Here is a 16777-nt window from a genome sequence, read left to right as displayed (position 1 = left end):
CCCCCCCCCCAGGCCAAGAAATCGGCCCTTCCCGTCCCCGGAACCCCCTCTGCGCCCCCCCCCCCATGGATCCCCCGCCCCCAACCCTGCTCAGCGGTAACCGTCATCCCGAAACTGCAATTCCATTTTCCTTCCGGTCATGACAACCCACCCGTTCCGATGTTTGAACATTTGTAATGGAATAATGTGTCTCTTCAAAAAAAAAATAAAAATAAAAAATAAAAGTAACACATGCTACCACTAGAAACACAGAAAAATCCAGACAGACATAATGAAACTCTAACCTTTCTTGTTGAATCGCTGGGTCGCACACCGGAAAGGAATGTGACACTGCGTGCCAACTAGACCCAAAAACCAAAAATCACATCACTCCTTTCTACCCAGCCCCTCTCCCCAAAGATTAACAGCTTCTGTTAAATATGCATCTGTTTTTTTTTCTTTTTTAAGATTTTATTTATTTGAGACAGAGAGAGGGAGGGTGAGCATGAGAGCGAGCAGAGCAGGAGAGAGCAGAGGCAGAGGGAGAAGGAGAAGCAGGCTCCCCGCTGAGCAGGGGCAGATGCGGCCTCGATCCCAGGACTCTGGGATCCCGACCCCAGCCGAAGGCAGACGCCGCACCGACTGAGCCACCCCGGCGCCCCGGATGTATATCTTTCCAGAGCGAAGTCCGGCACGTGTGTGCGCGTACACACGGATACAGAAGCGAGCGCTCATTTACTTCCTGCAACTTCTCCCCTGGCGGGAGGTGGGGCGCGGCCCTGCCCCCCGGGGCCCTCACTCTCGCAGCTGCCACCCCGATGCTTCTTCGTGGTACGCATGCGCCCCAGGCAAGCGCTCCCGACCCGACGGGCGGACGCTGAAGGTACGCACCGTTCGGGGCTCTGCGATCGCCTGCTCCGCGGCCGTGAACGTATTTATGCATTTCCCTTTGCTCTACTTTTTGCAAATGTATCCAGAGGGCAAATTCCTAGCAGGGAAACGACTGAGACAAAAAGTTCATGCGTTAAAAAAACAAAACCAAAAAAACGCTGGTGCCTTTTGCCCAACTGTTCTCCAGAAACAGCACGTGCCCGCTTCCAGCATTCAGGCCACAGGAGTACGAGAACGCTTGTCCCGCTCGCGCCCTCCCCAGGATAGAATAGCTTCAAGCTCGAGAATCTTTGCCAACTCAGCAGGTGACAGCTGCTGTCTCGTTATTTGGATTTCCCCACGCTGATGAAGAGGGTCGAGCTGTTTTTGTGCCAGTATAAGAGAATCTGAAGATAAAATAGTACATTAATACAGAATATAAGCCTTAATCAGACAAACCCCATTGGGACAACTAGAAAACCCATCGTCAAAATAACTACCAGGCCCTCAGCTCACGACCGCCGCTCGGTGGGCCAGACAATCTGAACATAAAACGGAATCAAGAAAGTCCTACAGCAAAGCCAGCACCAGCGTATTCCTTATCTCAGAGGGAAGAAGGCCTTGCTTCCCTCCCCTGCAGCCCCAAACCAGAGACCGTAGAGAGAAAGAACTGCAGGGTATTTCTGTGGGTCCAAACCATAAACCCAAGGGAAGCAAATGACAAACAGGGAGCCACCGGCTCATCTCCTGTCACTGAAAACCATCCAAGGCTCACAAGGTGGTGGGGCCTCCCCTCTAAGGGCACTGATGGTGAGCGGGGAGAGGCACCTGAGTGGGGGATGGAGAGGGCGGTGGTCCTGGTGTTGGAGGGAACGCAGACCAGAGCAGGAGGGCGGCTGGTTCCTCGGGAGACAGATGAAAACGGTGAAGACTCATAATAAAAATCTTCCAACAGGGAGGAGCAGAAATGAGAGCGACAAAGATGGGAGAGGTAGAGAGGAGAGGGAAAGCAGAGGAGGGGGCCTCTGGGGTGGCTGATACAGCCAGGGGTCCCCCGGGCCCAGGAGGATGCCCGCACCCTCCCCAGAACGTGACCTCTTTACTCTTGTGGCTACAGGAGAAAACAAAAGTCTTTGGGACTCACAGGGCAGGAGAGGAGGACTCCACTCTGACTGCCCGATTCCAGGTCTCCTGTAACGTCTCCTCTGAGAACAGAGGAAGAAGGCGGAAGGCAGGTTTCAGCAGCAGCCGAGCATGGACGGTGCATTCCAGGGAACATTCTAGAACGTCGTGGGCTTGGCTCCAGCAGAGTAGGCCGTCCGCACAGATCTTGCTGATGATTCCGAAAACCCAGGAGAACATGCTTCAGGGTCCGAGCAGAACCACCGCTAGGAACTCCGTCCACAGCCCCAAGACGGGCGGTCCTCACAGAGAAAGGGCGCGAGAAGCCGAGATGCACTCCAGCGAGTCCGGCTCCTGAGCTCTAACCTACCAGGCCGCCCCTGCCGTGAGCACCCGGCGTCTAAAGCACTCCTGTTGGGAGGAAGGGGAGCTTCCGTCGTATTCCAAAACGAGGAAAACAAGACCTCCTGCTTCAGTGAGCCTGGAGGACACGCTCAGAGCACAGAGCCGGGTGACGTTCGCTCAGAGGCTCCGTGAAAGCATTGCGGCGACGTTTGCTCTCCGACGCCACGGCTCGGGGTCTGACGGTCTTGTCCGTTTCAGTAAAGGATGACGGCTGTGAAAGATACAAAACAGACCCAATTCCTGCTTTCCTTCCGTGTGGGCGTCCTCGCCTTCCCCTCCTTACGGTTACGGGCACACGCTTCTAACACACAGGCCATGTTTTTGCGAAGGCTTTTGACGGTGACAGCTGCCGTGATCTTCCTGCCCGGCCGTATTTTCCTTCCAAAAGTCCCCTCGGTCCTGTGATGAGATCATGAAAAAGACCCTTCCTTTGATATTCTTTTTAGAAGAGAACTAGTCATCACCAGCGTTTCTCCTGCCAGCACTCGACTCCACGTCAGCGATGGCAAAACAGCGGGCATATGGTTGACGTGAAGGATTCAGTTCTACTCTGGGGGCACCTGGGGGGCTCTGCCAGTGATGCGTCTGCCTTCGGCTCAGGTCATGATCCCAGGATCCTGGGGGCGAGTCCTGCATCGGGCTCCCTGCTCAGCAGCGAGCTTGTCCCTCTCCCTCTGCTCCCTCCCGTTCCCCCTGCTTGTGCTCTCTCTCTGCTCTGTCAAATAAATAAAATCTTAAAAAAAGAGAGAGAGAGAGATTCACTTCTACTCTTTAGAACCAAAGCAACATAAAGGCAGATCCATTCACGCCCGTGAGGACTGATGACAGTATCATGCCTAAGAAAGCTGTCTTCATATTAAATGAATAATGTAACATGTCACATTTTGATTAAATGTGACCAGTTTTTATGGAAGACATTTATTTTTCTGATCACTTGATCCTTTCTCTTCTTTTTAAGATTTTTTAAATTTATTTTTTTAAAGATTTTGTTTATTTGAGAAACAGAGAGACAGGGCGAGCGGGAAGGAGGGGCAGAGGGAGAAGCAGACTCCCCACTGAGCAGGGAGCCCGATGCAGGATTCGATTCCAGGACCCTGACATCATGACCTGAGCCGAAGGCAGATGCTTAACTGACTGAGCCCCTAGGCACCCCTAAGATTTTTTTTAAGAGAGGGAGGGAGAGAGGGGAGAGGGAGAGGGAGAATCTTTTTTTTTTTTTAAAGATTTATTTATTCGACAGAGATAGAGACAGCCAGCGAGAGAGGGAACACAAGCAGGGGGAGTGGGAGAGGAAGAAGCAGGCTCATAGAGGAAGAGCCTGATGTGGGGCTCGATCCCATAACGCCGGGATCATGCCCTGAGCCGAAGGCAGACGCTTAACCGCTGTGCCACCCAGGCGCCCTGAGAGGGAGAATCTTAAGCAGGCTTCACACCCAGAGTGGAGCCTGACATGGGGCTTGATCTCATGACCCTGAGATCATGACCTGAGCCAAAGTCAAGAGTTGGAAGCTTAACTGACTGAGCCAACCACACACATGCTAAAGATTGTATTTTTAAGGAATCACTATCCCCGATGTGGGCTCGAACTCATGACCACGAGTTCAAGGGTCACACGCTCCACCAACCGAGCCAGCCAGGCGCCCCCTTGTTTGATCCCTTCTGTTTAATAGCATGTAAAACTGATTTTTAAAGGGGAGGTACAAAGTTAAATTGATTTTCTACCTGTGGTCTAAAATCAGAGAAAAGAGATTACTGTGTTTGTGAGTTTTTCAGCCTCATCATGGGGAGAGGGTTTGTTGGACAAGAATCTAAAACAGAAAGTTCTCTTCGCTTTATCCCAAGGCTGGGTTTTTTAATTCATTTTATTCATTCGTTACTAAAAATAAGCACCACTTTATACGTAAAAGGCGGCAGGGGGCATCAGTAAAAGTAGAGAGAGGCGGTTACAAAGCTCAGCTAGTGATGTCCACGTAACAAAAGACTCCCCCCTCCCCCTGATGCCCCGGTGGTTTTACAGGTGATTTCTACTGAACGTTCAAGAAACGGATCATCTGATTGCCCACAACCTCTTCCCAAAAGTAGAAAAAGAAGGCAAACCGACTCGTTTTAGGAAGTTCCAACTTCGGCAAAGGACACAAGAAAATGAAAACACAGGCCTCATTCACTTATGAACATAAACGTGAAAATCCTACATACAAAACAGGCCAAAAGGTTGATTGAGAAAGAAATCATCTGACCTGATTAAGTGCAGCACGCCCCACAAATGTGGGAGTGACGTGCATTCTTTCCTCCCAAAGGAACCCCATCTTGTTGAGAGTGGCCGCGCACGCCCAGCCCCGAGGGATGGGTTGCAATGAGTCACAGAACCCCATCTTCTATGCCAGGCACTCAGAATACAACCCTCTCTTACAGCCAGAAGCACCGTGATCCTTTTCTGACCAATGTCACTAGAAGTCTGCCAGGGTGGGGGCTGCCAGCAAAGTCTGTCCTTTGCTGGTAAAAGGAGAGTCACCTAAGGTAAAGCGGTTTTTCATGTCTGCTCCTGCTCTTTCCCTTCCACCACCGGATTCATGCCTTTGAGGTGGCAGCCATGTTGCCACCATGAGGTAACTGGGCTGAGGACAGAAGGCCAGTGTGCCAGAGATGGCCCATTAGAAGGGTGGGCTCCTTCCTACTGAATGGCACCATCAGGCCTCCAGACCAACCTGTGAGGGCCGATCTCTCTGATGGTTGAGAAGTTAATGGCCGTCGGGGCGTCCCCTGGCTGGCTCGCTCAGCAGAGTGTGCAGCTCTTGATCTCGGGGTTGTGAGTTTGAGCCCCATGTTGAGTGTAGTGATTACTTAAATAAATAAACTTAAAAAAATTAATGCCCTTAGTTTTTAAGAAAGCCTTGCTGATATTCTGTGAGTCACAGCTGAGACCATTTCTACCACTTCAAATGGTTTAACATCAGAAAACGTTCCCATGTTAATTGCGCTAGTGAACTCCCGGAGAAAGATCCCGCGCTGGTAGGAATTAGAAGTAGGAAAACACACACGGTGTAAAACAGGACGTCAACTTCAAAAACTTCAGAAAACAACATTCTGAACTTGAAAAAGACTTACCTGTCATGATGCGCTCCCTGCAAAGACGGGGGTAGGACAGGACTGTCATGACGGCAGCACTGGTGGGGTCCTGGCCAACGCACTAGGATAAGAAAATGAAAAAAGCAGTAAGACAGGAAAGGAAAAGATAATTATGTGACGGTATAATTACGTACGAGGAAAATCTAGCAGCGACAATAAGCAAACCACTGGAGCCAACAGCAGAGTCAGGGCTTCACCGGATGCAAGAAACACTTACAAATGGCACTCGCTCTCCTTGGCACTGGCAATAATGAGCTCGAAGCAATAGAACACAAACGATCACAACACTAACAGAATCTATGAAGTGTTCGGAACTAAACTTCATTTATTTTTTTTAAAGATTCATGTATTCATTTGAGAGACAGGAGGAGAGAGAGAGAGCACGAGCAGGGGGAGGGGCAGAGGGAGAGAATCCCAAGCAGACTCCAAGCCGAGTGTAGGGCCCAATGTCGGGCTTGATCTCACGACCCTGAGATCATGACCTGAGCGGAAACCAAGGGTTGGACATCCAACCGACTGAGCCACCCAGGTGCCCGAGAACTAAAATTTACTAAGGATGTTCTCCACATTTATGTAAAACCTTTATGGGAAAAAAATGTGAAACTGTTAAAGGACATAAAAACCAGTGTAAATGGGGAGATAAATTCTTGGTTTGGATGCACTGACTCAACGTTAGAAAGATGACAGCTCTCCCCCAAATAAGCTGTAAGTTAAATTCTTAGGAACTTGAGGAGGAACTTATTCTAAAATGTTTATGACAGTACAGAGGTACCTGGCTGGCTCAGTCGGTAGAGTGTGTGACCCTTGATCTCGGGGTTGTGAGTTCAAGCCCCATGTTGGGTGTAGAGATTCCTCAAATAAATATATATATATTTAAAGATAAAATGTTTATGACAGTATAAAGGTCCATCTGGGGTGCCTGGGGGGGCTCAGTCATTAAGCGTCTGCTTTCAGCTCAGAGTCTGATCCCAGGACCCTGGGATCAAGACGGCATCAGGCTCCCTGCTCCACTGGGAGCCTGCTTCCTCCTCTCCCCCTCCCCCTGCCTGTGTTCCCTCTCTCGCTGGCTGTCTCTCTCTCTCTCTAATAAATAAATAAAATATTTAAAAAAAAAAAAAGGTCCATGAATTGCCACATCAGTTTTGAAAAAGAAAAGGGGAAGGAATCACCCTGCCAGATATTAAAACATACCACAGAAGTTAAAACAAATAAGCAGCAAACAAATATCTAAAACACAGAAGGACACAGCTGGCATTGCTTAGTTGCCGACAAACTATGGGAAGCGGTAAGAGCAGAGGAGCCGCCGGTGTGCACACAGAAGGGTGGTTCCGGGCGAACAGTGGGGTGACATCAGGAAGGACAGGTTAGAGCAGCAGACAAGGTAAGCAGTTGCCTCCCTCTGTGGAGAAAAAAAGAAAGCAAGCTGCGTGCAAAAGTAAACTCCGGGGGATTAAAGACTTTAAAACAACGGTAAGACTATAAGGCTAAAGACGAGAGGGTAGGAGAGTATTTTTCTGACCTTGGGGTGGGATTTTCTGAAACAAGATACCAATACCACAAACCATAAAAGGACACATTGACGGCCTGAATACATTACAATTAGGAATTTCTGCTCAACAAAGGACATCACAGGGCACTCTTATTCAAGCACCAGACATCGGAGCAGTGAGCAGCTGTCCACAGAGCGTGGGGGAACCAGCACTGCTGAGCGAGGGAACGGGGGGGGGGGGGCGTTCCCCGGGAATGCTGTCTTTCAGCAGGAGTGCAGGTAGGGTTTTGGCGGGATCCTTGGAAGGCTATGATAGGAAGATACTAACGGAAGCATATAAACGTCAGGCAGGAGACAGAGAGAGGAGCCAAAGGAGGCGTCTTACTGGATGGCGTCTACCCCTTTAGAGCACGCGCTGTGCTTCTGTCCGGAAGTTTGCTGGCTGGAGGAGTAGACGGTTGGCGGTTAAAACAAAGCTTGGGCAGGGCTGTAGGAATTTACAACACAGTAACGAACCCAGCCTAGAGAGCTCAAAGACCAGTTTCCCTCCTGGAATTCCAGCTCCACCACCGCCCCACTGAGGGGCCCATCCTTAGAGCCCAAGAGACCCCCGGAGAGGGCCCAGTTAGTGGCTTTGGTGCGCAAACACTGGGTGGAAACTGTCCATTCCACCTGATGACACTCGGGGTCAGTTCAGTGAAACCCCACTTCCAATTCTAATGTTTTGTTTTAGTTGGGTTCTTCCGGTTACAAGGAAAAGGAATACATGTAAACCACCTAAAAAGAGTTTTTCAAGATTTCCGGCAATAATCAAATCACGCAAGGGTCATCAATGGCTGCTGCAACTTACAGGCCGGAGTTTAATTGGAACAGGATATTTACATAGCATCAAAATATCTCCCCACAAAAGGGCTTCTTAGCGACAAAAGGAAAAACAGAATCTTTTTTTTTTAAAAGATTTTATTTATTTATTTGACAGAGATAGAGAAAGCCAGCGAGAGAGGGAACACAAGCAGGGGGAGTGGGAGAGGAAGAAGCAGGCTCATAGCAGAGGAGCCTGACGTGGGGCTCGATCCCATAACGCCGGGATCACGCCCTGAGCCGAAGGCAGACGCTTAACCGCTGTGCCGCCCAGGCACCCCGGAAAAACAGCATCTTGACCGTGGAAAAGCACGGTGGATTCCACCTTCACCACGTATCAAAGTCAACACCGCCAGAAACAGGTCAAAGAGATATAAAGTGTTTCCTGATACGATTGCCCCCCAGAAAGCCACATCATGTCTGTCATAGTCACGCCAGAAACACACCCCCCAAATCCAAGCACGAGAAACATCAGACGGACAGAGGGAAATTCTCCACAATCGAGGGACATTCGATGTAATTACTGGACTGTGGCTTTCAAAAATGTCAAAGTCCAAAGAATAAAGACATTTTAAGGAACTATAGGAAATAAAAGAGCTGTAGTCCTGGGGTGGGGGGGTCCTGCGCTTGGGTGGGGGAGGAGGGCAGCTCTAAAGCACATTTTTTGGACGATCGGCAAAATGGGAACATGAACTGTAGATTGGATAATATCATTGCATCGGTACTGAATTTCCTGAAATTAACAAGCACACTGCAGTTATGTAAGAAAATGTCTTTGTTTTTAGGAAACACACATGGAAATGTTAGTGGCAAAGGGACACGACGTCTCCACGTTTGTCTCAGTTCAGGAAAAAACACTTGAGAAAGAGTGATAAAGCAAAATGAGACAAAATGTTCACAAATGGTGAGTCTGGCCCAAGTTGATACATAAAACTAACCCTCACGTGCTATGTTTATCGCCAACCGTGGGAAATTGAGAAGTTTGCAGGAAAAAGGTAGCCAGCGCCACCAGGGAGGTTTCTGTTTCTGGGAAGATGGAGTAGATGCATTTTTCCCTGTTTGACCCATTAAGTCCAACTAAACTCTGGAACATTCTATATAAACACAAGAGGTGAAGGAGTCAGCAACCTGGATACAGGCTCAGACAAAGTAATAATAATAATAATAATAAGGAGGAGAAGGAGGAAGAGAAGAAGAAGAAAGAAGGAGGAAGAGGAGGGGGAGAGGGGAGGAAGAAGATAAAGCCCCTACAAAAGCCTGCTCTCTCTAGCCAAAGCACCAGGCAAGGAATAGCCCTAAGGAGGCAGAACTCGGGAAATAACCACTCTATTCCAGGCAAACCACAAAGTGTGGCCACACCCACACCTGCAAAGGCCAAAGGGTGAGCCTAGAGTTCTGCCCTCCCCAGGCTCATCATGAGATGCCCCAACATCCCTGCCAGGGTGGGGAGCTTTCTGGGAAGGCCAAGCAGGGGGGCAGGGACTTTACCAAAGCTGGCCGGTAGCCACGGGGGAGCCTGGATTTCCATCCCAGGCAGTGGCCAGGCACCCCTTCCCCTCCCCACTGCAGGGCGTCAGGGGAGGCCAGGTGGGTTAGGGCGGTCACTCGTTTCCTCACTTAGGAGGCTGCAGGGACTGCGCGGGGAGCTGAGACCCCCACCCTCACCCCAGATGTCAACAGAAGGGGGGGCTTGAACTTCTAATTCCGCCTGGTAGCACCTTTTCTTGCCAGAGCGGTGTCAGAAAAAGCCAGCTAGAACAGAAGGTTTTAGGCCCAGACTCTCATAAAACCATACAGAAATGGCCACATTTCAATGAAAAAAGAAGCGTCGTTCCTCATACCAGGAACTGCAAAGACCTCGAAATGAATGACACAGACACCAGCAGCTGCCAACACCCAAGGACGGAGGTGTGAGGATTCTTTGGGAAGTATTTCAAAGCAGCCACGATATAAATGCTTTAACAAGACGTTACAGACACGCTTGAAACCGTTGCAGACCTGACTTCAGCAAAGGCACAGAAGATCTAAAGATGACCCAGAGGGAGATCGTAGTGCTGAAAGGCGGGACGGCCGAAATTAAAGCTCAGGGAGTGGGCGCCACAGCACAATGGAGGGAACAGAGAAAAGAATCAATGAGCTGGAAGATACAACTATAGGAACCACCCTTTCCAAACAACAGAGAGAAAACAGACTTCAAAAAAAGGAGGGGGGCTGGGTGGCTCAGTCAGTGTAGCCTCTGACTCTTGATTTCAATGCAGGTCAGGATCTCAGGGTCCTGGGATTCCTGGGTGGCTCAGTTGGTTGGGCACCTGCCTCCGGCTCACATCATGATCCCGGGGTCCTGGGATCGAGTCCTGCATGGGGCTCCCTGCTCAGCAGAGAGCCTGCTTCTCCCTCTGCCCCTCACCCCTGTTTGTGCTCTCACTCTCTCTCTCAAATGAATAAACAAAAAATCCTAAAAAAAAAAAAAAAAAAAAAGNAAAAAAAAAAAAGGATCTCAGGGTCCTGGGATCAAGCCCTGGGTTGGGTTCCATGCTCAGCAGGGAGTCTGCTTGTCCCTCTACCTTCTGCCCCTCCCTCTCTCATTTGTGCTCTCTCTCTGTTTCCAAAATAAATAAATCTTAAAAAAAAAAAAAGTCTCAGGAAGCTCTGGGACTCTAATAAAACATCTACCATGTTGAGCAGGGAGCCCAGTGGGGGGATTGATCCCAGGACCTGGAGATCATGACATGAGCCAAAGGCAGACACAACCATCTGAGCCACCCAGGTGCCCCAAGAGACTACCCAAATTTGTAAAGAAACATAAACAGACATGCAAGAAGCCAAGTAAATCCCAAATAGGACAAACCCAAAGAATGACACAAAGAGAGGTGCCTGGGTGGCTCAGTCGGTGGGAGTGTCTGCCTCTTGATTTTGGCTTCGGTCTTGATCTCAGAGTTGTGGGATCGAGCCCCATGTCAGGCACCAAACTCAGTGCAAACTCTGTTATGACCCACCTAGTTTGTTTCTGTCCCTGGAACACTTTCACTTGGACCACCGGATACCCTGACCAGCTTATATCAGGCTTGTTGCTTGGGCCCCGTCACTGGCTGAGGTCCACTTATGCAGCTGGAATAGAATCATTCCCACAAGAACCCTAAGGACTGAGTCAGAGTAATTTTTCAAGAGAAAAGAAAGAAAAGTTGAATGGATCTTGAGTAGACGTCCAACGAATGTCTCCCGCACAAACTCTTTAAAAATGAACCATAGCTAGAGCACTGAGTCGGATTCTTTGGATGAGATCAACTCTGCCTAACTTAATGCAACAGAGACTTGTTGGAAAGATGCAGGGCTCACCGGGTACAAGTTAACATGATAATCCAGGACTGCTCGGGAATCAGGTAGCAATGGGCCCTTTGTAGGAGGAACCGTTCTACACTTTTCCTGAGCACTTTCTTGAAATGAATGCTGTCCAGTTCTATTTTCTCTTTTCTTGTCACCACAGTCACCATTTGAAAACCTACGACAGGGAGAACAGTTGTCCATGATAAGGTTACATCCCAGAGCTAAACTCAGGTGGTGACAGGAAGAACCCGGTGGAAGGAGCTTCCAAAGACATTTGGGTTTCCAAAATGAGAGGGCAGGATGCCTACTCTTTTTTTTTTTTTTTAAAGATTTTATTTACTTATTTGACAGAGAGAGAGACAGTCAACGAGAGAGGGAACACAAGCAGGGGGAGTGGGAGAGGAAGAAGCAGGCTCATAGTGGAGGAGCCTGATGTGGGGCTCGATCCCATAACGCTGGGATCACACCCTGAGCCGAAGGCAGACGCTTAACCGCTGTGCCACCCAGGCGCCCCAGGATGCCTACTCTTATACTCTTATCAAGTCTGTACTCATCTGAGGAGATGAGATCTCCCAAAAGAAACTGGGGTCCTCTTACCTAAGAGGCATGAATGCTGCATTAAAAAATTATACATATTTCCTTTGGGTATTACATGATAAGACATGTTAAGTGGTACAAAGCAGTACTCAGATGAAAAGTATGAATTAAGTGGATTTACTTGAAAAGCAAGAAAGATGGAAAATAAATGAACTAAAAATTTCAACTCAAGAAGGTAAGGAAGAGAACAGGAAAATAAGCTCAAAGTATGAAGAATTATTAAAGGTGGAAACAGACATTCATCATCCAAGAGGGGAAAAAAAGCAATTGACTAGTAAAACTAATAAATCTGGTTCTTTGGGGCGCCTGGGTGGCTTAGTCGGTTGAGCGTCTGCCTTCAGCTCAGGTCATGATATCAGTGTCCTGGGATCAAGCTCCGCATCAGGCTCCTTGTTCAGCGGGGAGCCTGCTTCTCCCTCTCCCTTTGCCTGCTGCTCCCCCTACTTGTGCTCTCTCACTATCTCTATCAAATAAATAATAAAATCTTTTTTTAAAAATCTGGTTTTTTGACTAGCTCAATAAAATAGACTCATCTTGGGCAAGTCCATCCAGTGAGGAAAAAAAGAGGGAATGGGGAGAGAGAAAAGACAAGGGGTCATAACTCCCAAATGGAGATTTTAACAAATGATAAAAGTTTACATGCTCAAACCTGCAATACTAAATTTGAATAGCCACATGAAAGATATTTTATGAGAAACTATCAATTACCAAAATTGACTCAAGATCAAAATTGACCCAAGAAATCTCAACAGACCAAAAATTATAGAAATTGGAAAGGTATTCCAGAAGCTATTACCCAAACGGCATCAAGTCCAGATGGTTTTATAGGTGAATTCCACCAACCCCGAATTCAATGGAAAACCCCTACGATCTCTTAACTTTTTCAGAGAATATAAAATTTTCCAACTTAATTTCTTAAAGCCAGCATAACTCTGGTAACAAAACAAAACAAACAAACAGAAAAAGACAAAGCCCCTCAAAAGAAACCTATGAGCCACTTCTATTTTCTAACTTAGATGTAAGAGCTCTAAGTAGCATATGAGCAAGGCAACCTAGAATTATATTAAAAGAATAAGTCATAATAGTCAAGTAGTGTTAATCCCCAGCCTTCAAAGATGTGAAATTAGAAAAAAAAATTCAGAACTTTAACATGTGAAGAAAACAAAACACAGGATCATTTCAGTAGGTCCCAAAGCAGATGAACCCCTTTTCTGTGTCCGCAGAAGCCTTCAATTTAGGAATGTTTGGAGAAGCAGAATCGGCCTATTACAGAGGCTGAAACCGCCAGACTTGCTTTCCCAGACTTCCTCGCAGCTGGGTCACAGGCATATGACTAAGCCGACCGACACCCAGACTTTGAATCGAGCTGGTACCACAAAGGAGGAGGGGCGGTCCAGGAGGCTGTCTCTGTGCAGGGAGGTTGTGCGAACACGGAGGCTCCAGTTCAGTGACTGGTCTTGGAGCAGGAGTGGAGTTTTGCTCACCAGACTGGTTCTGCAGCCCAGTTCTGTTCCGGGCTACACAGTTCCAAGTCTGGTTCTCTGGCCCTTACTGGGAAGTGGCCAATGAACGTTTAACAAATTCCTATTCATCTTGCCAAGGACATTTTCTGTTGCTTACAACGAAAAACCCCAATACATCAACAATCAATAGCTCCAGGGGCTCCACTCCACCTCACGGCCCCTCTCTCTCTCTCTGCAACTTCTCACCACACTTCCTGATGCCTGAGTCCTCATTTTCTCCATGTTCTCAAGTACTTTTTGCAGTGGGCAAATTACATAAATCTCAAAGCTACGGATTAACTGCATTCGGCTCAAGTGTCCCCAGTGATGAAGGGAGCAGACATGGTTGCACGACGTCTCTTCTGGGGGAGGGTGGGTGGGACATTTAATCATGAGAGGGGGTGGCAGACCCACAGACATGGTGGCCGTCTCTGAAATCGGCACCTCACTTGGTCTTGGGAAGTTCTGTTTTGAAGTCATCTCTACACCCAACATGGGGCTTGCACTCATGACCCCAAGATCAAGAGTCACACGCTCCACCCACTGAGCCAGCCAGGCCGCCCAAGTCTTGGGAGGACGTAAAAGGCTTTCCAGAGAAGACATTCAGGGCTGGGGCTTTCCAGATACGTAAGCGTTGGGCAGAAGAGGGTAAGAGGTAGGAACACAGTCCAAGCATAAGAAAGAAATAAAATTATCTTCTAGAGTGAAAGGTGGAGTGTAAGAGATGGGGCTGGACAGGTAGGCAAGGGTCAGATCACATAGGACCCTGTAGGCCATGTCAGGGAGGCAGGGAGGCCATTCTTGAAGACCACTCCGTGGGGATGGGGAGAAAGGGGGTCAGGGTGTCAGGAGATCAGGTGGGAGGCTGTTCCAGTGAAGCCATAGAGAAGAGCTGGTGTCCTGGATTGGAAATGGTGGGGGTAGAGAGAAATGGGTTTCGGAGAGATTAGGAGGTAAAATCAGCAGGACTTGGTGACAGGTTGGATGGGGGATGAAGGAGGGAAGGAGTTAAGGATGACTATCGGGGATTGTTTGTATTGACTGAGTGGCCGAATGGGCAGATGATGGTACCATGCGCTGGGCTGAATGACACAGGAGGGCTAGCTATGTGGAGAGAGACGAGCTTAGTTTTGAACATATTGTTTTAATGTTTGCAGGACATCCAAGGAATCCAAAAGGCAGCAGGACCTCGATGTTTGGGTCTCTGGAGAAGGGTCTGGGTCGGAGTAGAGTCGAGTCACTGGGGTGGGTGTATGGTAGTTGAAAGCAAGGGAATGAATGAGGGTAACATCGGTGTTTGTGCAGTGCAAGAAAGGGAGAGGGCCAGAGACCAAACTCTGGGGGAAGGCTGACTTCCCACGAAGGCCAGAGGAAGAGGACTCTACAAAGATTGAGAAAGGCCAGCCAGAGAAGAGGAAAATGAGTGGCATGAGTTCCAAGGTAGGAGAGGCCGTGGGTATGCAGGCTGCAGAAAACAAGATCATAGTAAGTGTCCAGTGGGTGTAGAGGGCTGGGGGACACTGGTGACGTTGGCCACAACAAAGCCCGTGGGTTGGAGGGAACCATGCTAGAGAGGGGGAAAGGCAGAGGGCAGTAAGGGTTAAAATTGGCAACTGGGAAGGGGAAGTGAGTGGCAGCTGGAGAGGTTTAGAATCCGGGGGACGGTGGTGGTTGGAGGAGTCCACTCCCAATCCGCCTTGTGGAGATGGAAAGTGGGAGAAGGGAGCCACAAGGAGGGCTGGGGACAGCTGTGGAAGGAGGTGATAAGGGCCTGTGTCCGGGAGGGACACTGTTCCCAGGTCACAGGAGGGAGTCGCTATCAGGCTGGCATTTCCTCCCCATCCCCATCGCCTTCCTGCCCCTGCTCAGCCCTCCCTGGAGCTGGAAGAGAGCAGGACAGAGTCACACCCTGCAACAGACCCTGTGCCCTCGGAGGTCCTTCTGCCTGCCCGTAAGCTTGACTTGGGGCTGGGGGACGGGGCTGCTGAGGGATGGATAAGAACCAAGGACATGGGGCTAGCGGTTTCGGCTTCGGGGGGCAAGGGTGGGAGAGGGCAGTGGGGAGGACAGGAATGGGGGGCTGAGTTTCTGGAGGGATCCCCGAGGCTGCAGCAGGAACTAGAGTCTGGAGGAATAATGGCCAGCACCCACGAGGTGCCCACTCCCCTGCCCGTGTCCCCCTGACCCCCAGGTCCCCATGCCTCTCCTCGTGTTGCTGCTCTTGCTGCCACGCCCTTCGCACCCCCAGTTGGTCTGTGAGGTCTCCCAGGTGACCAGCCAGGTGGAAGTGAACTGTGACAACAGGGGGCTGAGGGCGGTGCCTCCAGGTCTGCCGGAAGACACGGCCATCCTGCACCTGGGCAAGAACCCCCTGGGCACCTTCTCCACAGCGTCCGTGGGCTCTCTGGCCCAGCTCGCCCAGCTTCACCTGCGCCAAAGCCAGCTGATCAGCCTGAAGCTTGCGGGCTCGCTGCCTCGGCTGGAGACCCTGGACCTCTCCCACAATAAGCTGAGGAGCCTGCCCGCGCTAGGCCAGGCACTGCCGGCCCTCACCACCCTGGACGTCTCCTACAACGAGCTGACCTCGCTGTCTCCTGGCGCCCTCGACGGCCTGAGCGGACTGCAGGAGCTCTACCTGCGGGGCAACAAGCTGAAGACTCTGCCCCCGGGGCTCCTGGCGCCCGTGCCCCAGCTGAGGAAGCTCAATCTGGCCGACAACAAGTTGAGCGAGCTGCCCCCGGGGCTCCTGGATGGGCTGGGCGAACTCGACACTCTCTACCTCCAAGGGAACTGGCTGCGCACCGTGCCGAAGGGCTTCTTTGGGGACCACCTCCTGCCTTTCGCTTTTCTCCACAACAACCCCTGGTCCTGTGACTGCGAGATCCTCTATTTTGCTCGCTGGCTGCAGGACAACGAGAATAATGTTTACTTATGGAAGGAGGGTGTAGACGTCAAGGCCACGACTCCCAACGTGGACAGTGTGCGATGCGTCAACGTGGCCAACACACCCGTCCACACCTACCAAGGGAAGGGCTGCCCCAGTCTTGGGGATGGGGATTACCTAGGCTACGACGACTACGGAGAGGAAGAGGCGGGAAAGGTAACTGCCACGAGGGCCGTGGTCAGGTTCTCCACCAACACCAGAGCCCACACAACCCACTGGGCCCCACTCCACCCAGCATCCACCGCTTCTCTGGACCAGACGTCCCATCTGTCTCCCACCGTAGAGTCCACTGAGACACAGAGCACATTCTCAACTGCCCCAGAGCCCAGGACACCCATGCCCCACCCCCCGCCCTCCACCACAACCCCGACCACCTCAGAGCTCCCCATGCCCACCGCCAACCTGGAACCCACGACACCCCCCACCGCCCCAGAGCCCACCACGACCCCCAGTACAACTCCCACCATGACCCCCACCACCCCAGAGCCCAGCACGACCCCTAGTACGACCCCCACCACCTCACAGACCACCACGACCCCAACCACCCCAGAGCCCACC

The 16777-nt window shown here is 50.3% G+C and overlaps 1 protein-coding gene across 1 annotated transcript in view; it reads left to right on the top strand.

Annotated features, from left to right (window-relative positions):
- The first annotated feature begins 14966 nt into the window (after window positions 1-14966).
- Window positions 14967-16777, top strand: part of LOC100467120 (glycoprotein Ib platelet subunit alpha) — a 7725-nt gene continuing 5914 nt past the window's right edge. Inside the window, exons 1-2 of the mRNA XM_034647265.1 lie at window positions 14967-15226; window positions 15467-16770. Coding sequence (XP_034503156.1) covers window positions 14981-15226; window positions 15467-16770 — 1550 coding nt within the window. The 5' untranslated portion in view covers window positions 14967-14980. The remainder of the gene's footprint in view (window positions 15227-15466; window positions 16771-16777) is intronic.

This window comes from Ailuropoda melanoleuca, chromosome 17, assembly GCF_002007445.2.
Source record: "Ailuropoda melanoleuca isolate Jingjing chromosome 17, ASM200744v2, whole genome shotgun sequence".
Classification (NCBI taxonomy): Eukaryota; Metazoa; Chordata; class Mammalia; order Carnivora; family Ursidae; genus Ailuropoda; species Ailuropoda melanoleuca.
This window is presented reverse-complemented; position numbering and strand designations above follow the sequence as displayed.